The 19605-nt window shown below is 40.7% G+C and overlaps 1 protein-coding gene across 1 annotated transcript in view; it reads left to right on the top strand.

Annotated features, from left to right (window-relative positions):
- Positions 1-19605, top strand: part of HMGA2 (high mobility group AT-hook 2) — a 149167-nt gene that overhangs the window by 118306 nt on the left and 11256 nt on the right. Inside the window, exon 7 of the mRNA XM_085569746.1 lies at positions 7527-7559. Within this exon, the coding sequence (XP_085425872.1) occupies positions 7527-7559 (33 nt within the window). The remainder of the gene's footprint in view (positions 1-7526; positions 7560-19605) is intronic.

The raw sequence follows: 19605 nt of genomic DNA on the forward strand, positions 1-19605 counted from the left end.
TTCAAGGTGGCGCGAAAGGCTGCCTTCCCAGAGTGGTGAAAGCACCCGAGGGCTGGGGGAAGTGCATGCTGTATCTTCATCCGTATTCTCCTTGAGGAGAAGCACAGGTCCAGGCTGTGGCATGGCCATTGCAACATCGCCGTGCTGGAGGTGTATAGCCAGGGATGGACCTGATATTGCTGGGACACTGCTGTAGACCCAGGTCTGCCCCGCGGAGCAGTTTACTTTTTGTTTTCAATCACTGCCACTTCAGTTCTTTATCCATTCCTGTTTCTAGGCTTGGATCTGTTATTAGCAAAAGCTTTCATAGGCGTGGAAATTAATTTGATTGTTTGTATCTAAGCCTACATTGTGGAAAATGGGCTGCATGTATTTCAGGTTTCTAAATGATACAAGGATACTGTTACTGAATAAGTTGATGTCTTTGTGACCTTAAAATTGAGAAGAGTGAACATCAGAGGACATAAAAGGAAATGTTACCTGACAACAGTTACATTTTGTTCAAAACCACTGAAGTTCATAGTTCACTTTCCCGACAGCAGTGGATTTTGCAGCGGGTTGGCTTGTTTGGGACTTCCCTATGGTATTTACTCTGTAACTTTACTGGAGATCAATGCAAAGGTCAAGAGTATTTGGGAGCTCCTGGCAGTCAGGTCCAGAGATGAGTCTGCTGCTGACAGTCTTGCAGCTCTGATCGGCTCCATGCAGTGGTTCCAGTGGGAGTGAATGACCTCTGCACCAGAAAGTGCCCTGGGGTTTTGGTCCATATGGTGGGAGGTGCCTGAGCAAGAAGAGAGAGAAGACTCTAAAACCAAAGTTGGAACCAGATTGTAATGTGATACAGTGCTTTCAACCTCTAGGTCATCAATTCAAATCTAGCCTGCTTGGCAGTGACCAAAAATCATTTCCACATGGGCCAAGAAAAATGCATGGTGAACACAGGAGTTGCTGTATCCAAACAGACAAGATAGTCTGGAGACAAACAGTTGCACAATAGTTATTTTTCTGGACAGGTCTGCAAGGTATAACGCTAAGTTGTTTCTGATCAGTTTATCCCTGAATAATGAGGGCTTGGTTTCTTTGCAAATAACGTATAATTTATTTCTGTCTACTAAAATGTAAGGTTTTTTTCTTTGCGCTATAGCTAAGAATGAGAGAAACCTCCCTTCTGGCTTTTTCAATAGTCTGTCTGTGTAGGAAGTTATAAATAGACACATACGACATTTGCCAGACAAAAGAGCCAGCTCATGTTTCCTTAGGTGTATATCAAGGAAAACCTCAATGCTGAACTGTGTGCTAGAATTATTCTGAGACAGAAAATACTTCTTAATATTTTAGCAGCAAAATGCACAGGGTGCCAAACTAAACTTAAGCAAAATGCATCAGGAAAACTTATCAAGTGTGTGACAGATGATAATGAAGTAACAGGGAAACCCCACAGAGCAGCAGTGACTCTGGAGAAGAGCAGTCAGCAACAGCAGATACTTCTGCTGACAAGTTATATTGATTTTAGATGAGAACACAAATTTAAACTTTGTTTATTGTATTGAAACACAGATACAAGGCCCATTCAATGGATATTTCATAAGCTGCACTCCCTTAATATTTTATGGGAATGTAACTAATACTGGCTGAAACATTATAAAACATAGGAGCATCTATGAAGAACACTGAACTAATTGCTACTGTGCTTTGAATTTTGATTATGTCCTTGACAAACTCACTGGAATATTGTTTTGCTTGAACTAAGTGTTCAGCTAGCAAATGAATAAAAATGATGGGTTTTCTCTTCCTGTTCTAACCATTAAATATGTACTTGTTAACATCTGTGATGGTTGGAGTAAGGTTGGGTCAAAGCAACTGAGAAATAATGGATTATATGAGCATAATAGAAGACATAATTGGATTTTTAAATACATTTATTTCACTGTTTTAATCCCCCCAGGACATAAAACCATTCCAAATGAAGCAGCTTATAGATACTTTGTAGTGAAGGTAGCTTTCTGTAAACAAAATGTATGAAATCCTAACCTTGATGAAGTCAGTTTCTTGACTTCCATTGGATATATACACATGTAACAGTATATATGTGCTAATGCCTGAATTTTAAGACTACCAAAAGAGTCATTTGTAGCAGTGTGCTTTGAATTTGCCAAATTAAATATAATTTTTTTATGCCTGTTAAAAACTATTAAAAGTCACTCTGTGTACTTGGAAAACTTTAGAAAAATCCAATTATGAGGTCATTTAAATGTCTATCAAACAAGAACAAATCCAAAATGCAGCAGTATTTCTTTTTGATACTCTCTGCTCTTCCCAGCAAGTGGAATAGAAATACTCTTTATTATCAACTAACTGGTACAGTTTCTGACATGTTGCAGATTTTTCCAGCATCAGTCAGGGAAGGTCAGTTTAAAATCTAATAAATATTTCTGCAATTATTTGACTTTGTATTAAAAACTCAGAGTGCCAAGTAGGATAGAAAATAAAAAGAGTTTCATGGATTTTGCCAGAATTCTCCACAGATTACTATTAGCCTCATTTATGAGACTGCACAGAGAACTGTGAAATCTCCTTTGAACTCTAAGGACCAGATGGTTTTGCTGTTAGATTCTGATGACCCACAGCAGTGTGCATACACAGGCACTACGGTTGCCAGTTGACTGCAAACATGTGATGGAGGCATGAGAATTCATGACCTGTACTTCCAAAACACAAGTCCCCTCACTGCTGATGGGATAAAAAAAGCAGCTCTGCTACTGCCTCAAAAGGGAGATTATTACTAAAGCAAGCCATGAGCATACCTGGACCTGAGGGGTAAATAGCAGGCACATCATCCCATGCAATTTCAGGAAGATGTCTGCTGATGATCAGGAAGCTGCAAGTGGCTTTTGCTGGAAGGTGAGAGTTTCCTGGCAGGCTGTTTGGGCCACTGGTCCCAGCACTGTGTCATTCTGTGCTGGAAGAGGGAGAGAAAGGCTGGACTCAAACCAATTAAAGCTGTAGGGCAGAATGGTAGTTACTCTGCTGTCATATGGAACTGCTTGCAAGACATGATTTATATTGGATTATATTGGTTTCAACTGGTATAATATGAACTTCCTGATTTTTCAAGGGTATATAGACAAAAAGACCAAATATGGTTTTACTCATCTTTTAATTTAGAACTACAAGTTTTTGGATGACCTATGAATTTATTTTAATGGTATCTGCACAACACTGAGCTGTCAGCACTATAAATGTCATCCTAATTGGGTATTAGTTTCCATCATGGCCATTGAGTCTCTCCAGCAGAGCTATCTCCATGCAAATCTCTTATCTGTGTCAAGCTGTTGGAAAAAACCAAAGAGTCACTTTTGCCAATCAATCAGACATTTTCATAATACTCAGTTTGAAGAAGAAGACACAAACAGAAAATCTAAGAGCACCATGTATGTGCAGCTTACCCTTGGAGCTGAAGGCATGGCAGTCAGGGGATGATTTGCATTCAAACCGACGCTTTTGTTTCTGATAATTAAAAATGTGTTCCAGCATTGCTCATAGTAGTTGATCTAGATTTACCCTTAACCTTCCATTTTCCTTCCTTAGCTTCATAACACTAGGAAAAGTCACAGGGTAAGAAGGACTTCTGTGAATGATAAGTGTGACAAATTGAATTTGATGCAACTTTAGACTGCTGGTGCAATATGAATATGAACTCATCACTTAAGGCTGCTCTTTTGCTCTCATACAGAAAGCAAAGAAATTGTTTGACCAGTATGAGCTGTAAGCATACATGCATGACACTGACATAAAGTAAAGCAACAGAATGTGAAAATAAGAAAATAAAATGAGGGATGTGTGACAGAGTAGGAATGGAAGAAGTATAGACGATAAACAGTTGGGCTTTTAACATTCAAAACTTACAGCAAAGCTAAAACCATCAAAATTTTGTGAATTCCACTTTTCAGCCATTTTGTGGTGTTTTTCCTTTTCAAAGTTAGGAATATTACCCTCATCTTTTAACTTAGTATCTTTTGCCTTAGGTCACATACTCAATATTTTAAGCACGGCGAAAGAAATACTACTGCATTTTGGATTTGTTCTTGCTCAATAGACATTTAAATGACCTCGTCATTGGATTTTTCTAGCACTGTCAGTTATATTTTCTGTCTCATACATATTTTAAAAAAGATATCTAGTATTAACTTGTACTTGTATATGATGTATAAAACCCTGAAGTTTGCTTTCAAGTGTATGGAACATCAGCTGGTGTACACGCAGTCTACAATAGCTGTTTTTCAAACCTAGGATAAACATGAAATGTGAAAGTGCTGTGTTGCACAAATCTTCTCTTAAGATGGCTAACATAAGTGACAGAGCCTCTGACAGAGTATAAGTTCTACCATCTTACTCTGCAGGCTTCTAGCATGGACAATACATAATAGTTCAGAGCTCTCCTTTCTTGCTTACAACTTCATTTTACCCCAGAGCATCTATTTAAAATCTCTTCTCCATGGCTATCTTATAGTTCCAGTCTTTTCCATAACCAAGGCAGATTGTCTTTCTTTCCAGATAATTGAATATGCAGATGCAACACTTGTGAATCAGATGTGTCGCTTTCAAAGCCCTGAAAAGATATTTTAACACAGTAAACACAAAGTTTAGCAAATTGAAACACTAGTATCTACAGTGTGTCAAAATGGTTCCCAAGGCATCACATCCACAACAGTTATGGAAATTAAAGGGATGCTTGGAATATTTCTTGTTACTCCTGAGCACCTCAGTTCTTCTGGTCAGGGTGATCTGAGTCAGTAGTCCTCACAGGACTGGACCTTACAGAATTTATATGTCCAGCCACCTTTCCTATTCAGTCAGGCTGAAGCATGAAAAGCAATGACTTTGAAAATTGGCATTTGCAGTGATTCAGCTGCCACAAGCTGGAGCCTTCAAAGTGACATGAGTGGGCACAGCTCCCAGGGTGTCAGTGGTGTGTGCCACTAATACTGGCTGAGGGACTGAGCCCTGCTCCTGGGCTTGCATAGATAGCTAAGCCTCTTCCATTTAAGGCAGCAAGCATAACATATGCTGAACTCCAGATCCCAAGTCCAGTGGAAACCCAGCCGTCAGTAAGCAAGCACTGCCAAGGAGCTCTCAACATGAAGCACTACAATAGCAAAGGTCTTGAATGACTAAAATTCTTGAAAGCCTTGGTCAGTATCAGAGACAGTTTCCAACTGGGCAAAGTACAATATTTTCCCTCTGCTTTTTATGAATGGCTGGATATCGTTGTGCTGGAGTCAGAGTTCCCTGTGGAAGCCATTCATAAAAATAGCAAAACAAAACAAACACATGCAAAAAAAAACTTTAAAGGTCCAGTCCAAAGCCACTGGGTGCCAGAGGCTGGGAAAACATGCTGGCAACTCAAGCCCCAGCTATCACTGAAAGTATTCAAGGGGCTTTTTGGTGGTCTGAAAAGTATGAACTGCTGTGTAGAAGGGCAGCTGGTAGAATTACTGTGACACATACTAGGCAGAAAGCCAGAGCTGGCCTTGTTTCAGACATTGTCTTTCCTCTCATTGAAGTGTCAGGACCTAATTCATGGAAAATATGGTGGGTTGGCAGTTCTTTCAGAAGATTTCATTGAGTTACACTGAGTGAGAGTCACATGAATATAGAGTGCACAGCCAAAAATATATGGGGATTTCTAAGCTGGAGAGAACAGTCAGCCTCTAAAAATGTCTGTGGATTTCATGTGGTTTGGGAGTAGACACATGTACAGGTGTAATCAACAGGCCAAAAAAAAAAAAAAAAAAAAAAAAAAAAAAAAAAGAAAAGAAAGTGAAAATAAAAATTGGCAGATTACAGAAGAGCTCAATGAGTTCTATAATTATAAGAGATTCTTTTAAAACAAATCATTCCTTTGTCCAAGAGTGGCAAATGTCCATTAATGAGTTCAGGGCCTGCAGTCCACCTGGAGAAGGCATCAATAAAATGTGTGCCTTGATAATAGTTTCTCCATTGCAAGGGAATTTAATGGAAAGGAAAGGGTCCACCCTGAAGTTTAAAGACAGATACAGTCATCAGATAGTTTTTTTTCCTCTCATATTTATTTGAGAGCAGAACTTGGAGACTGTTACATACAAAAATAAAACAGCAGTAGGATTCTACTGAGTTAGAAAAAGACTGAAAATAAACAAAGCATCTCTTGTTAAAATGGGGCACTTGTGGTGGGCAGCCGAATTTAATCAGTTACATTTAATTTACATTTAATTTACATTTTCACTGATCCTTCCCACTGAAATATTGCTCTGAAAGGCCAGTTACACTAAACTGCTTATTCAGAAATATTCCAGTTATTTCCTACTACACTGTCGTGAAAATTAGGTTTTTGGCTGTGCAGAGGGATGGCATGTTGGCTTCTGCCCAAGCAAGGCACTAAAATAATGTCTGGGATTAGGAAAAAGCAGGAAGGAAGGGCAGGAAGAAAATCATTGGGTGCAGTTCATAGACTTTAAAAACAGAATGTCCGGCAGAGTGAGGCAGGCAGCAACTTTGTCCCACTGAAGTAAGAAAAGACTTTTTGTCCTTTCTATGTCATTTATCTGTGGATTTATTGTTCTATGCTGCTCCTAGCACCCACAAGGGTCATCACATCATCTGGGTAGTGCTGGTGTATTTTAGTAATGTGTGTATTTGTTCCTTAATTGGTACTCCTCTCGGCTGGGGATGAAGCACACCGGCGACTTGGTGGGTCTCCTGACTCATGTGAGAACTGTGTTTCCCAGTCCAGGGTGGGACCAGCCAGGAGACAGACTTGCTGAGAATCCATGGTGGTGCCACCAGGTCCTGCATAGGCAGGTGGACACACCCAACCTGGCCAATGATGTGCATCCCCATAATCACACCAATAGGCTTGCAAGGGTCAGCATAGCATCACCTTCATGCAGCTGAAAGTCTCAAACCAGAACTCACAAGGGCTGGAACCACTGTCCATCCCAATCTCCTTGGTTTTGGCAAGGGTGTCTTTGGTCAAGTGGGAAGCTGTGGCTCAGGAATGAGGTTATGTGTCCTTCATCTCTCTGCCTGAGCTTTCACCCTGCTCATGATGAATAGGGAGGGCTTCCCCACAGCAGGACACTCCATTTACAGTTGAGAATGTTGTAAGAGAGCAGCAGCAGTGGAGACAACAAAATCTAGTTATAAAATCAGGTCTCTCTCATGGTCTGATAAGTTAATGCAGAGGTATCATATAAGAGCTGAAAGATGGAACATGCTGAATTAGATTGCACCTTGGTTTTAATTGTACAAACTTAACATACTCCTCTTCATCCACAGTAATATGAACTACTTCAGAGCAAAGTTTTAGACAGGTATAGGAGAGGCTGGGTGTGAGAGCTGGGTATGTTCATCTCTCCATTTCTGACTGTGGGCTTTTCCTGTGTTTTATTTCTATTGCTGAAAATATTTTCCCTAGCACTCATAAATCACAGTTAAGTGCTCTTACTTAATTTTGTTTCTCACTGTGCCTTTGTTTTACTTTTCAGCCTCAACAAGTGGTTCAAAAGAAGCCTGCTCAGGTAAGAAAAAATAATTTAAATGATTTAGACTACTTTAATTTAAATAATTTTTCAGTATTTCAACTGGCTTCTTTTACTGTAAAGAAAGAAGGGAAATGCATCAATCATATGAGCTGGGGAACAGCTATGGGCTTGCTGGGCACAACCACCAGAACAAGTCATGTGGTGGCCCTTGGGAAAGAGAGGAGGAAGCAGGGGACAGTGCCTGCTCAGAATTGTTCTCCTTCTGCATTGGTCACCCTGCAGTGTTAATGCAGACACACATGCACACTTCTGTGGTGTGAGTCCAGCATGTAGTAAATACTCTCTGTGTCCCGAATGTGGATAGGTGGGAACTGCATTACAGCAAGGAGGGGCATATGCATGAAACTCATCTCTCTGCTTTTCTTTGTGTTGCATATAGGTAAAGCCTTATAAAATAAGGGCCTTTGTGACTCAGGCCTGCTACTTAGGTGAAGTAGAAGGGAGCTATGGGAGAGTGACTCAGCAGGAATAGGGGTAGAGAGATGCGAGAGTCGTGAGAGACGTGCGGCGTGACGGCCACATGTTCACATCATGGTGTATGGTGCTTGGTGGGCTTGGGTTTGTGCCTTAAAACTGTGTCAGCTAGTAACCAGCTAACTGCTTAAACAGGCCTGGGTTTGCAATAAAGCAGCTCTCCTTTGCACTGCCTAGGGACTCTCCATTGCTCTGCATCGTCACACTAAAGGATTCTGTAAATCCAGAAAATATAATAGGCTGAACTTGGTAACCAGACCGGATACGTCATAAAGACTAACACATTGGAACCTTTTGTGTTGGATAGTATTATTCTTTTTTAACACTTTGAAAAAAAATGCAAGCCACAACATGTCATGAAACCAGTCAAAAACTGCAGTTAAAATCCACTTCATTTTCTTCTCCCAGCCTGACCTGTATTAAAAACCACAAGAACCTAACTCTAACACTTTGTTATTTGTGGACCAACAGAGAAAAACCTCTGGGCATGGGAGCAAGTCCATGCCTGCTCAGCAGAGTCCATGAGCTGTGCTGCTGTACCTCCATGTACATGAATGGTAGCTGAGTCAAGAGCATAAAGGGTCCATTGCTCTTCTGGAAAGACGTCTGCTTTTAGAAAGGAATAATACTTCCATTTTTCCACCTTATGGTTCTAATACATTATTTTACAGTCTACACTGTCATAATATCAACTGGAATCTGAATTAGGAACTGTTGCATTCGAAACAGAAAACATCCTAGCTATGAGTTGAAGGGGTAAAATGATGTAACTCTCCAAGGCATGTGCAGGAATCAGATTTCTATGAAAGAAATCAATATAGTTGCAGCAATGACGAATCCATGGCACAGCTAATAATGTCTCTGAATGGTGGAAGTAACACACAGGATGAGGATTAATGTAGTAGTACTTTCAAGTAAGGTTAAGTTTTGCAAGGAGAGGTAATGTCCTTTGTTAGGCCAGCTTATGCAAAAAACAGCCTGAGTCCCCAGCAACTTACTATGTATGATCTGACTACACAACACAATTCAGAACACACCAAGCTCTTCTAATAGAAGAGATTTCCTCTCCATGTCTTGCTTATCCTTCAAATATTACTGCTCCAATCAGGTTATTCGTACTACAACATGGCAGTAAACCTGTCAGTGGGCACAAAGCCAGCTCTCTCTTTTGTGCCACCTGAGTGACAGGGAGGTTAAACCCTGCTGCAGAGAGGAGACCAAATCCCGGAGGCAGAGACTCATGGGCAGCTGTTAATGTTGCCTTTTCTTCTGGTACATATCAGAGCTCAATCCCACTGAGGTCAGCAGGAAGAAGGAGTCTAGAGCTGATGGCTGCAGCCTAGCCTAGCAGAAACCATTGCTGCCAATGGCCCTGTGGTGCTGCCAGGTTTCCAAGCTCCCCAGGCACTGACTCCTGCAAGTGTTTTTTCTGCACAATAACCATGTGCAACCTTGGGTGCAAGAGAGGAAGAAATATCTGGGACTGAGGCTGGGCTGGGGTGTAGGAGGACAAAGAGGGGACCTGGACTCTTGTTTTGTAGCAGAACAAAGTAATGACAGATTTAATTGATGGCAAAATGATACAGGCATTTGAACTAAAGCACTGGCATTCCCCATATGGATTTTCCTGGCCGTTTGCTGAAGCAGTGATTCTGGTAGGGATGCTGAAGCGTGTGTCGACCAGCTGGATGCCACTGCTGCTGCAGTGGTGCCTCAGCAGTGTCTTTGCAGGGAGAGAAAGAGAGTGAGACTGAGAAAAGAAAGCCCTTTGACATTCCCATTAGTAATGGAAGTGTTTGTGCAAAAAATGAGGAGGCACAAAAGAATACATGAAAGGAAAGAGAAGGCTGTTTAGATCTCTCCAGTTACCACAACTGAGTGGTGAAAGAACACCTTAAATTATTTATATGCCATATCTTTACACAGACAGCATTTCTGGTTTTAATCTTTAGACAAAGGGATGTTCAGTGAAATCACTGAACTTATCTTCAACCCTTCCTAGTTTTAACAGTCCCTGCTCTCACGCTTACAGTACCACACCATTTCAGATTTGCTGTTATAGGTGCATGACAAAGAACAAAAATTTATCACTGTGAGCAAGACACAGTATGTTTTCCTGAGGCTGAAAGAAGGAGAGGTAAAACAGTATAATGCCTGGGATGATCAAGACCTTCATGCTGCTGGGTTTCACTCAGGTCTGGTTGCCTTTCTCTGATTTCTTTTTATAGTACTTAAATTCCCTTTAAAGTAAGGAGGTTCAGACTCAGAATTAACAAGAACATGAGCTCATGCAGGCTTTCTAATCTGAGCTGTCTAAGGAAATAGTGATAAATTATATAAACATGGGGACTACATGGAAGTTCATGGAGGATAATGTAAATCTTATACTACATTCAGAGGAATCTCTTCCTTTTCCATCTGTTTCCTTCAAAATATCTTCCCAGATGGCTTTACCATGTGGCAGTCTGGATTAAGTTAGAAATGTATACTTTCTTCATTGGTGGGGACAGTGAGAGGTTACAGTCAAGAACTGCTGGTTGATGGTGAGCCTGCTTTGGTAAAAGTGGCAGAAACTCTTGTTCCTGCTTGGTCCCTGAGTGGTCTCCTGTGCTTTGAATTTCACATGTATTCTGAAAGATTTCTATGAGTGTTAGTTTACATCACTCTTACACTTGGGCTTGCTGCTAGCAAGTATGTTTCTTGGGTTTGTGTCACTTTTAAAAGTACAGAAGCAGTAGGACTAAATAAAATTCTCATTTTTCAAATAACATCTCTGTTCCTACCACCATTTCCCAGATTTTAAGCATTGTGCAGGGCATTGCCATGCTTTAAATCTCTTCATGGATATAAGCTGTCCAGTTTAGGTCCATACATATGTTTGTGTAAACTTCTGCAATATCTTTAAACTTTGCCAGAGCTCTGAGGATTTCATCACACAGACAGTAAATAGCAGCAGTAAAACCCACTGGAAATCTACACAACCATGTCATTAATACACATCTTTGAATATGGTGGTCTGTTCACGTCTTTGTGGTGATCACTGATGCATGCTCTCACACTTCCTTGGCGAAATGAAGAAAAGAGCCAGCATAACTGTGTGACAGTGGTAAGTTTAGCATTTTCACATAGATATTTGCCTAAACCTCAAAACAAGACTCTTTGAAATCTACTCTGTCTTGAAAGAATGTACAGCTGGATCTTACAGTCATGACATAGTAATATTTTTACTGAGGTGTGCATATACACAGTCCAAAGAGAAATTTCTTCATTTCTTCATTTTTAAGCAATTTGTAGCAGCTGTTGACTCAGCCATATGGGGGAGTTGGACTCTTAAGTAATATGAAGGAAAACACAATGAAAGCGATCAAAATTTTCTGGAAACAGGACATGTTTATTTTTTATCGTTTCTGCAGAGAAGACATATAATGAACATAGAACAGCCCTTTGAAAATCTTACTATATCTCTTAAAATCTTAAATCCTTGGAAATCCTTTGTATCTGAGTCTGAAAGACAGCTTGTCAGTCAGAAAGACAGTGTGTAGATCAGAATACAAGTGTATCGGTCAGAAGAGTACACATAAAGTATACATACACAAGAAAGTGTACAGCAAACATACACCAAAAGAACAAGTGAAGCATAGTTCTCTACCTAATGCTAAATATAGTAGATGTTTTTAAAACAATGTCCAAAAAAATCAAATAGAACAAGAATAAACACTAAAAAGCATAGTCTTATTTGGTACAGGAAAGAAGATCTGGATTTCCTACATTTCTTCCTGCTACTCATTTCTCAATGTCAGTATCAATAAAATTATGCATGTGAATCATTATATATATATATATATATATATATATATATATATATATATATATGTATATATATCTGTGTGTGTTTGTATATTTATATCTATCTGTGTATATATACACACACATACATCAGGTTGCATCTCCTGCATATGTCTACTCAGTGTAGAACACAGTAAATGCTAGAAGCGTCACACAGGCTCTGCAGCCCAGGAGCTGCACCTGTGGTTCACACATTCGTGTGTAGCCACAGAGTTGCAGACTGTGAGCCTGGGGCCCGGGGTGGTTGTGTGCAGGGCTGACATGCTGGCAGACCCCAACCAGCAGGCCCAGGGTGCACATACTTCATCACCTCTCTGTGCCATGCAAGAAATCTGCACTTACACAAGCTTCAGGCCTCCTGTGTAACTGCTAGCCACCACATATGAATTCATCCTTTTCCCTTCTGGGAAATGGCAGACAGAAATGCATTAGAAATACTTCAGAAATCTGCTTTTGCAGGTTGAAAAGAAGTTTCCAGTGTCACAGGCAGGATGACACCAAGCAGGTGCACGTACACATCAGAGAGAGTGAGTGCCATTGTCCAAGGCCCTCCTGTGGCCTACAAACCCAGGAATGCTGCAGTCTTATTCAACTGAACCTTGACTGTAGAAATACTGAATGATCTCTGCCCTGGAAGTTGACCTGGTGCCCTGGGGTTTTACTGCTCTTTCCACTGCATTCAGCAAGCTATGTTTCGTCTCATGGACTTTTTTTGTGTTTATTGATATGGAGTTCCCAGGAGAACTCCCGAAAAGTCAGATCCTGGAGAGGTGAAGCTTTCTTTTCCAATAACATGTAGAATTCTGTACTTCAGCACAGGATAAATATGTATGTATTACGTAGGTCACTCCAGAACATTCTCTTGGTACCATGTGAACACATGCTGAGCAGGCATATATTGTGGCTTATGGGAAATAAGGAAAATCTCTAGTTTTCTTCATGGATGCAGTAGATGGAACTTCATGGAGGGTACTGGGCTTTACATCCTTACCTTCTTTATCTTTTCAAGGCAAAATGGTGGAAACTCATGTGGTTTCCAAAGGAAGACATATTCAGTCTTCCTTTTTCTTTTATAAGGTGTTTATTGTGACAGGAAGACACTGAAAAATTTGTTTGATGAGTTGAAAAACAAAACAAAACAAAACAAAACAAAACAGTTTTTTGAAATAAAATAAGAAAAATAAACTGGGAGATAATATAGAATTTGCAATTACTGTTTAAATGAACAGATGAAGCACTAACCTGGGCTAAAGAATGATGGCTAGAAGGGGAGGCCAGATATACCTGAAAAAATATTTTCTTACTTACCTGACATAACTTCTGAATAGACTCTGAATAATGTAATTCAATGATGCTATGTCTGAATACCTGAATCAGTGGTAGCTAACGTTTTAAATAGTTATGATTGCCATTTACTACATAGCTATGATAGAGGAACATTTTTGAGATGGCTACTTCCAGAAATTTGGCTGTAAATAAATTAAACAAATTGATTGGATTTAATCAGTGGATTAAAAAAAAACTCTTCAAGATGGGAGTATATTCAGGTATTCAGTCACTTTTAAAGAGTCAAAAACTGGAAATACCTCAGCAGCAGTTCCATTTTATATCCTAGCAAGCTCTCCAGGCTACCAGAAGAGAAGTGTTCCTAGTGCTGCTTCCTAAGCCTGAGACACAGTGCAGCTCAGGATTTGAAAGTCAAAGAGGCTGGGTGACCAACCAGGAGAAACATTATTTGATTTGACTGCATCTACAGATCTGTTAAATTCAGATGTGTAATTCTGACAGTAAATGCTGACTGAGTTATACATCCTCTTGCTTAATGCATCTCTGGTCCACAAGGCAGGCTAGGGTACTTGTCTCTGTGCCCCATGCAGTGCCTAAGGAACAGAGTCAGCAGTGTGCCAGGACAGCACAGCTCCCTTTGAAACCCTTATTTCTGAGAACTGTGCTGTGTCAGTTCCATTCTGGGCAAGTCTCACAGTGTCTTGATTTCCTTTCCACTAAAACTGAGGTGCTGATGCACCCTTCTTGCATAAGGGACTTGTCAAAGTGCACACACTTATAATCCGGTGTGACAAAAAAGGAATCAGATTTAGCAAGATATTTTTTTCTTCCTGGCTTGTGAAGGACTATCTCAGGGATTCAGTCTTGCCTGCTGTAATGTGCCACTTGAAGATGTTGTGTCCTTGTCAGCCAGTTTATGAGTCAATCAAAGAGCAGGAGTGCTGTGACTTAGTTCAACATAGGAGGAGCCTTCATCTCTGAACAAGAGAATGATGAACAAGAACATTAATGGATTCTTGACAGCTCAAACACACATTTATTTCCCTAAGGCAAACTCTAGGGCAGGAGGCAGCTTTCTGAATGCAGCGCTGGTCACACATTTGCCCATTCAACACAGACATGCTTTCAGGTCCCTGCTCTTTTTCTGGTGTGCTGGGCAAGACCTGACCCTAAAAGCTAGGATGTAAAACTTTAGGGACTACAGCTGTTGAACCACTCCTTGCATAGCACGGGGAATGGGTGTTGCAGTTGGTGGTAGAAGGCTAGAAGATGCAGGGGTGACCTAAAAGATTTCCCTAAGCCCGCAACGCTCCTCTTCAACCTCTCCCTAACTCTTGCCTCCCCACTCCTTGCTTGTGGAAGAAGCCTGAGGCAGACAAGCAACATCTGGTGGCAGGGTGGCTTTGTGTTTGACCCCATGGCTGTGGCCACAAAAGGTGTTTAGGGAGGCACTCCATCCATTTCAGAACTTGGCTCTGATTTGGCACAAACTGAAGTCTCCCTAATAATAGCCAGAAGAGAAGGGGTTGTGGTGTGTACTTGGGAAACACCATTGAGGAGCATAGCTGGGCAGTGTTTAAAAAAGTGCCAGTCAGGAGTAAATTAAACAGTGCTACTTTTGCATACACATGCTATATATTTTGGCTGAGATTTTCAAGACTAGCAAGAGTCAGTCCTGCTAACACTTGTGTATCTTACTTCATATAAGACATGCAAGACACACAAGATTCTCAGCAGCACATGGCTACTCCCTGAAAATAAGGATTATTTTAAGATATTTCCTGTGTAATACTCAGAAAGCTGAAACTACCAGCATGATCACTCTGTGGACTTAGAGTAATAATCAAAATGCTAATTAGCAAAGATGAGGAGCAGAAGGCTGCACAGGAGGAAAGTGCTCTTTGGTGAGAGCTTGGTTCCTGAGCTTCTCATAAAGGACTCTGCATTTTCAATGGTCCGCATTGTTGTTGCTCCTCCACATCCAGCTGAAGCCACTGAAAGATGCCCTATTCCTGACTTAAATATTATTACAGACACTCCAGGGTTGTATCCTTGCTCAGTTGTTGCACTGAAATACATAGGAAACAAACCTATGTAACCATTCTTGGAAATTGCTTTTATCTATGCTGTTCTAATTCAGGACCATATAAATTCTGCTGCAATTTTTATTTTAAAGATTAAGTATGCTGCAATGGATGTGTAATAAGGTAGGTGCAAGCAGAATCAAAGTTAAGGTCAGTGAAAATATGGTTTTTGTCTGTTAAATAATTTGCTCAGATAGATAGTTAAAGTCTTCACATATCAGCACTAATAAAGTTTGGCTAGGAAAAAGCAGTATACTCAGCCCATATTAATATATTTAAACATGTTATAGAATGAAGCAATAAGAAGACAATATTTTTTTTCTGGGTTTTCCCTGGCATCTAGAAAATTTTATAAGGTCCTCTTGTCATCCAAAAGAATAGTCTTAAAATAGAAAAATAGCAAGAATTTTTCAGCTACTCTGACTGTACTCTGTGGGCCATTTGTGGTATTTTGTGAATTTAGTTCCTTGAAATCAGTGCTGCCATGCTACCCCAGGATGACATTTGGCCTCCCTGGGCAGTCCTTCAGCTTGTGACACTTAGGCCAAACATGGATGGACAGGCTGAACCTATGAGCTTGTCTCCTCCCTTGCAGTTCAGAGAAGACAACTCAGGTGAAGGATTCATAATCAGTGTGAATCAATTGTGGTAGGCACTTTAAAACAATTTTTCCTGGTGGAACTTCTATTCTGTATCATTTCCATTGATGTTCTCACTGTACTGTTCCTTAGTGCTGGGATGGAGTGAAGCAGCCCAGACAACAAATATGGTCCGTGATGGGCAAGGTGCAGTATGGGGTCACATTCAGAGTTCATGGTCATTGACTGCTCATTGGATATTGTAGGCATGTGACTGCTGTGGCAGCAGGCAATAAGAAATATAGGAGTATTACAGCCTCATGGTAGACCATGCAGTGAGAATTACGGTCCTAGGCACTTCATGTTGAAGGCTACTGAAGTACACAGGTGATTTTCAGACATCAACACCTTGCCAAACAGTGTGTGAAGGATCTAAATCTTTGCACAGCCTAGTGTTTGTGAGCATCTTGAGTTCATCCATACAGGACCTAAATAAATAAATGTTATTTTCTCACGCTGAGAAAGGAAGAAGCTCTTAAAAATCACTGCCTGACTGTTGGGCATTGTAGCACTCACATTGTCATAGAAAACTGTCTCATGGATCCTTTTTCATTGGGATCCCAATACAAGAAATTTTAAATTTTTTATGAAGTCTGATCCAGCAGATGGTGAGCATCAGTATGATGAAGTTCTGCTGCTGATCTCTCATTTTTGGAAATGCCAGAATGTTTTCAGAAAACTTCGGCTGAAATCTCTCTTCAGAAATGGCTAAGGCTTATAATTAGAGAGGGATGTAATATTGCCAGTGTAGTTCTTGCTTTGCCTCTGCTCTGTCAGTGTAGTCATATTATTCAGGGCCAATCTCTATCTCAGGTTTGAAGAGTTATTTGCCCTACAACCACCATGGGAAAAGAGAAGGAGAGAAATAAATGAATCACCCACATTCTGCTTGAATTCAGATCTCATATTTCCCACATCCTGGTATTTAATTTCTCACAGAGTTACCAATGGTTGATCTCACGGCAGGATTAGTGGGAAGAAAAATGAGAACTCCATTGAAACCAGACTTGAGTCTGGAAGGAAGGAACATGTGAGCTCTAGGACCCCGGAGATATCAGATTCAGGGTAGCAAATGGCTTCCACCCCCTCCCCTTCCCTGATTCTCAGACTTATTTTGAAGCAAATTCTGTAAACTGAATTCAGAACAGCAAAGACACAGTTACAGTAAGTTAGGAGGCTCAATACTTCAATCACTTCAATAGTTTCCTGAGAACTGTGTTATAGAGTGAGGCATTAACTATAATTTACGTTAGTATTTTTTTATGTTTAGAAAGGAGAATAGATTAACATTGTAAATCTCTCTCAGTTGTACAGTAAACATGTTTGGAACATACATTTCCACCAGGATACTTCCTCTGACTTGATTATAGAATGTGTATATGTTCAATGTGAAAAGAAATTTGCATAAAAGATTCTATAATCAAAAGGAAATCATCAGTATCTACTAAATTTGAGATCCTCACTCACTTTGAATCAAATTATCTTGCTTTGAGAAATAAAGAGCTTTGGCCTGTGGGTCGCTGCGTAGATGGATCTAGAACGGTTGGGTTGTTGTTCTGCGCTGAGGAGGACCAAACTTTCTCACACTTTCCACCGATTCAGAGTGTGAGATATTCAAGAAGTTGAAAAAAACTTTAAATTCATCACTCTAAATCCTTTAGGAGTTGAACATATTAAGATGACAAAAAGAGTATGTCATTAAACCATTACTACCCTTTTTGGATTACCTGGTATTTGTAGATTTATTGGCAAGGTGGCTTAAATTAGGGATATATTTTTAGCCTGCAGCATTACATAATAAAATAGCAGCTGAATTCTTGCAGTAAAAATGAGAAGGGATGAGGGAAGTTTATTAAAACCAACACGAACCTCTCTGATTTTGCTTTTTGGTCTGCACAAAGAGGTGCTCCACGGTTACACAATCAGTAAAGTTTGCAAGAGAAGCATTTCCATTGCCCCATTGTGCTCAGGAGCTGTCGCCTGCCTTTCACTGCAGACCTGCTGTTTAGTCTGAAACTGAAAATTAAACCCAGAACTTCAACTCTCTAAGTTAAATACTCTGCATTGCTGGAAGCACGCCGCCTTGATAGTGTCTGTGTGGCAAAATCCATGATCAAAATCTTCAGACATTTTTAAAAGCATTTTACAAGTCTGTTAAGCTTTATTGTTTTTGTTTTGATTTGGTTTGGAGGTTTTTGTTTTTTTGGTTTTGTTTTGTGTTTTGGTGTGTTGTTGTAGTTGTTGTTAAAAATCATTTTCTGAATTATACTGTGTGCTGAACCAGCTCGGGGAGCCTGGCTCACTATCTTTGAGAAATATGTTTCTCATTTTGGAGGGCTTTCCTGAGAATGGCCAGGGCAAGGTAGAGCCCTGTATGTTAAACTTACTCCTTCAGAAACAAAATCAAGGGATGAGAAAAGCCAGGAGAGAGGTGGAGAACAAGGATGGCGGCGGCAGAACCCACGTGCCCTGCCCTGCCGAGGCTGCACCAGCGGCTGGAAGCATGGCAAGGGCCGCTCAGCCTCGGGGCTGGCGCTCGTAAAAATGTCACCAGTGCACTTCCACTGTGAAAGGCGCTTTTATCTCCCCTTCCCACAGCCCCTCTCCAGCGGGGACGTGGGGCTGGGCCCAGCGGCTGCTGCTTGGCCTCCCCGCATGGCTGGACCCTAATGAGGTGTGTGCGGCTCTTGGCTGCAAGTTTTCAATCTCTTTCTTATTACTTCAAAGCTGCTGCTCCGAGGTTCAGACAAGTTTGATCACTTGGCAAAATCTCTCAGCTGGGATTCAAAAGGGAAGATGCTTTATTTTATTATTTATTGCTGTAGATAGATAGCTCTTCCCAAACTATTCTTGCCAGTGGCTTCATGGTCAGGGCCACAATGCTTTTTTAAGTGATAAAGGATTGAAGGTGAACAACTTTTGGCAGTTGCTTCCTGTCTGTAACAAGTGGTCGTTTTTAGGGGGAGAAAAAAGAGAATAGAAATATAACAAGCCTTACTTTATTTTCCTCTTCATGCTTAATATTTGGTGGGGGAGGGAGGGAGAGGTAAAAGTAAATGATGTGGGTTTAACCTACATTTCAAAGCCTCTGTAGTGTTTCCCTACCCCATTCAGGGAGACCATTGCTGTAATCCTTCCTCTGCCACTCAGCATAAAATATGCAGAGAAACTGGTGCTGTTTCAAGTACCTCAAGGGCTCAAGGGGAAGGCAGATTTGCTCAGGTTTACTTGTGTGGGCTCCAGTATCCTTTTGGGCTTTTCCATCTCCAGTGCCACAAGAAAGCAGAGCTAACACAGTCACCCACAGCATTTCAGTGAACTATTTCAGGCAAGTCTAAGGATTTTTAAGGTTGGCATCCACCTTCTTTTGGTCTTTCATCTAATTATGGATACAAATATTAGTTGATTAGAGACTATTATTAGAGCCTCTGCTTGCCTTATGCTCTAGTCTGGATTTTGGCTGTGAATGCAGAACAGTTTACCATTCCTCCAGTTTACAGCATCCACAAGAGGTTTGTAAGAGCTGCTTCTCAAAGTTGGGGTCAGTCCAGCACAGTTGTATATGTTTCTAACAGCACCGCTGCCTTCTTTTTCTTAATATTTTGTTTCCTTCCCACCAGAAATGTTTATATATTGTAGGGTTGAAGCTCTCCAAGACAAAATACATCTCTGTCAGTGTTGCATAGCACCCAC

Source organism: Lonchura striata, chromosome 1A (assembly GCF_050655825.1).
Source record: "Lonchura striata isolate lonStrDom1 chromosome 1A, ASM5065582v1, whole genome shotgun sequence".
Lineage (NCBI taxonomy): Eukaryota > Metazoa > Chordata > Aves > Passeriformes > Estrildidae > Lonchura > Lonchura striata.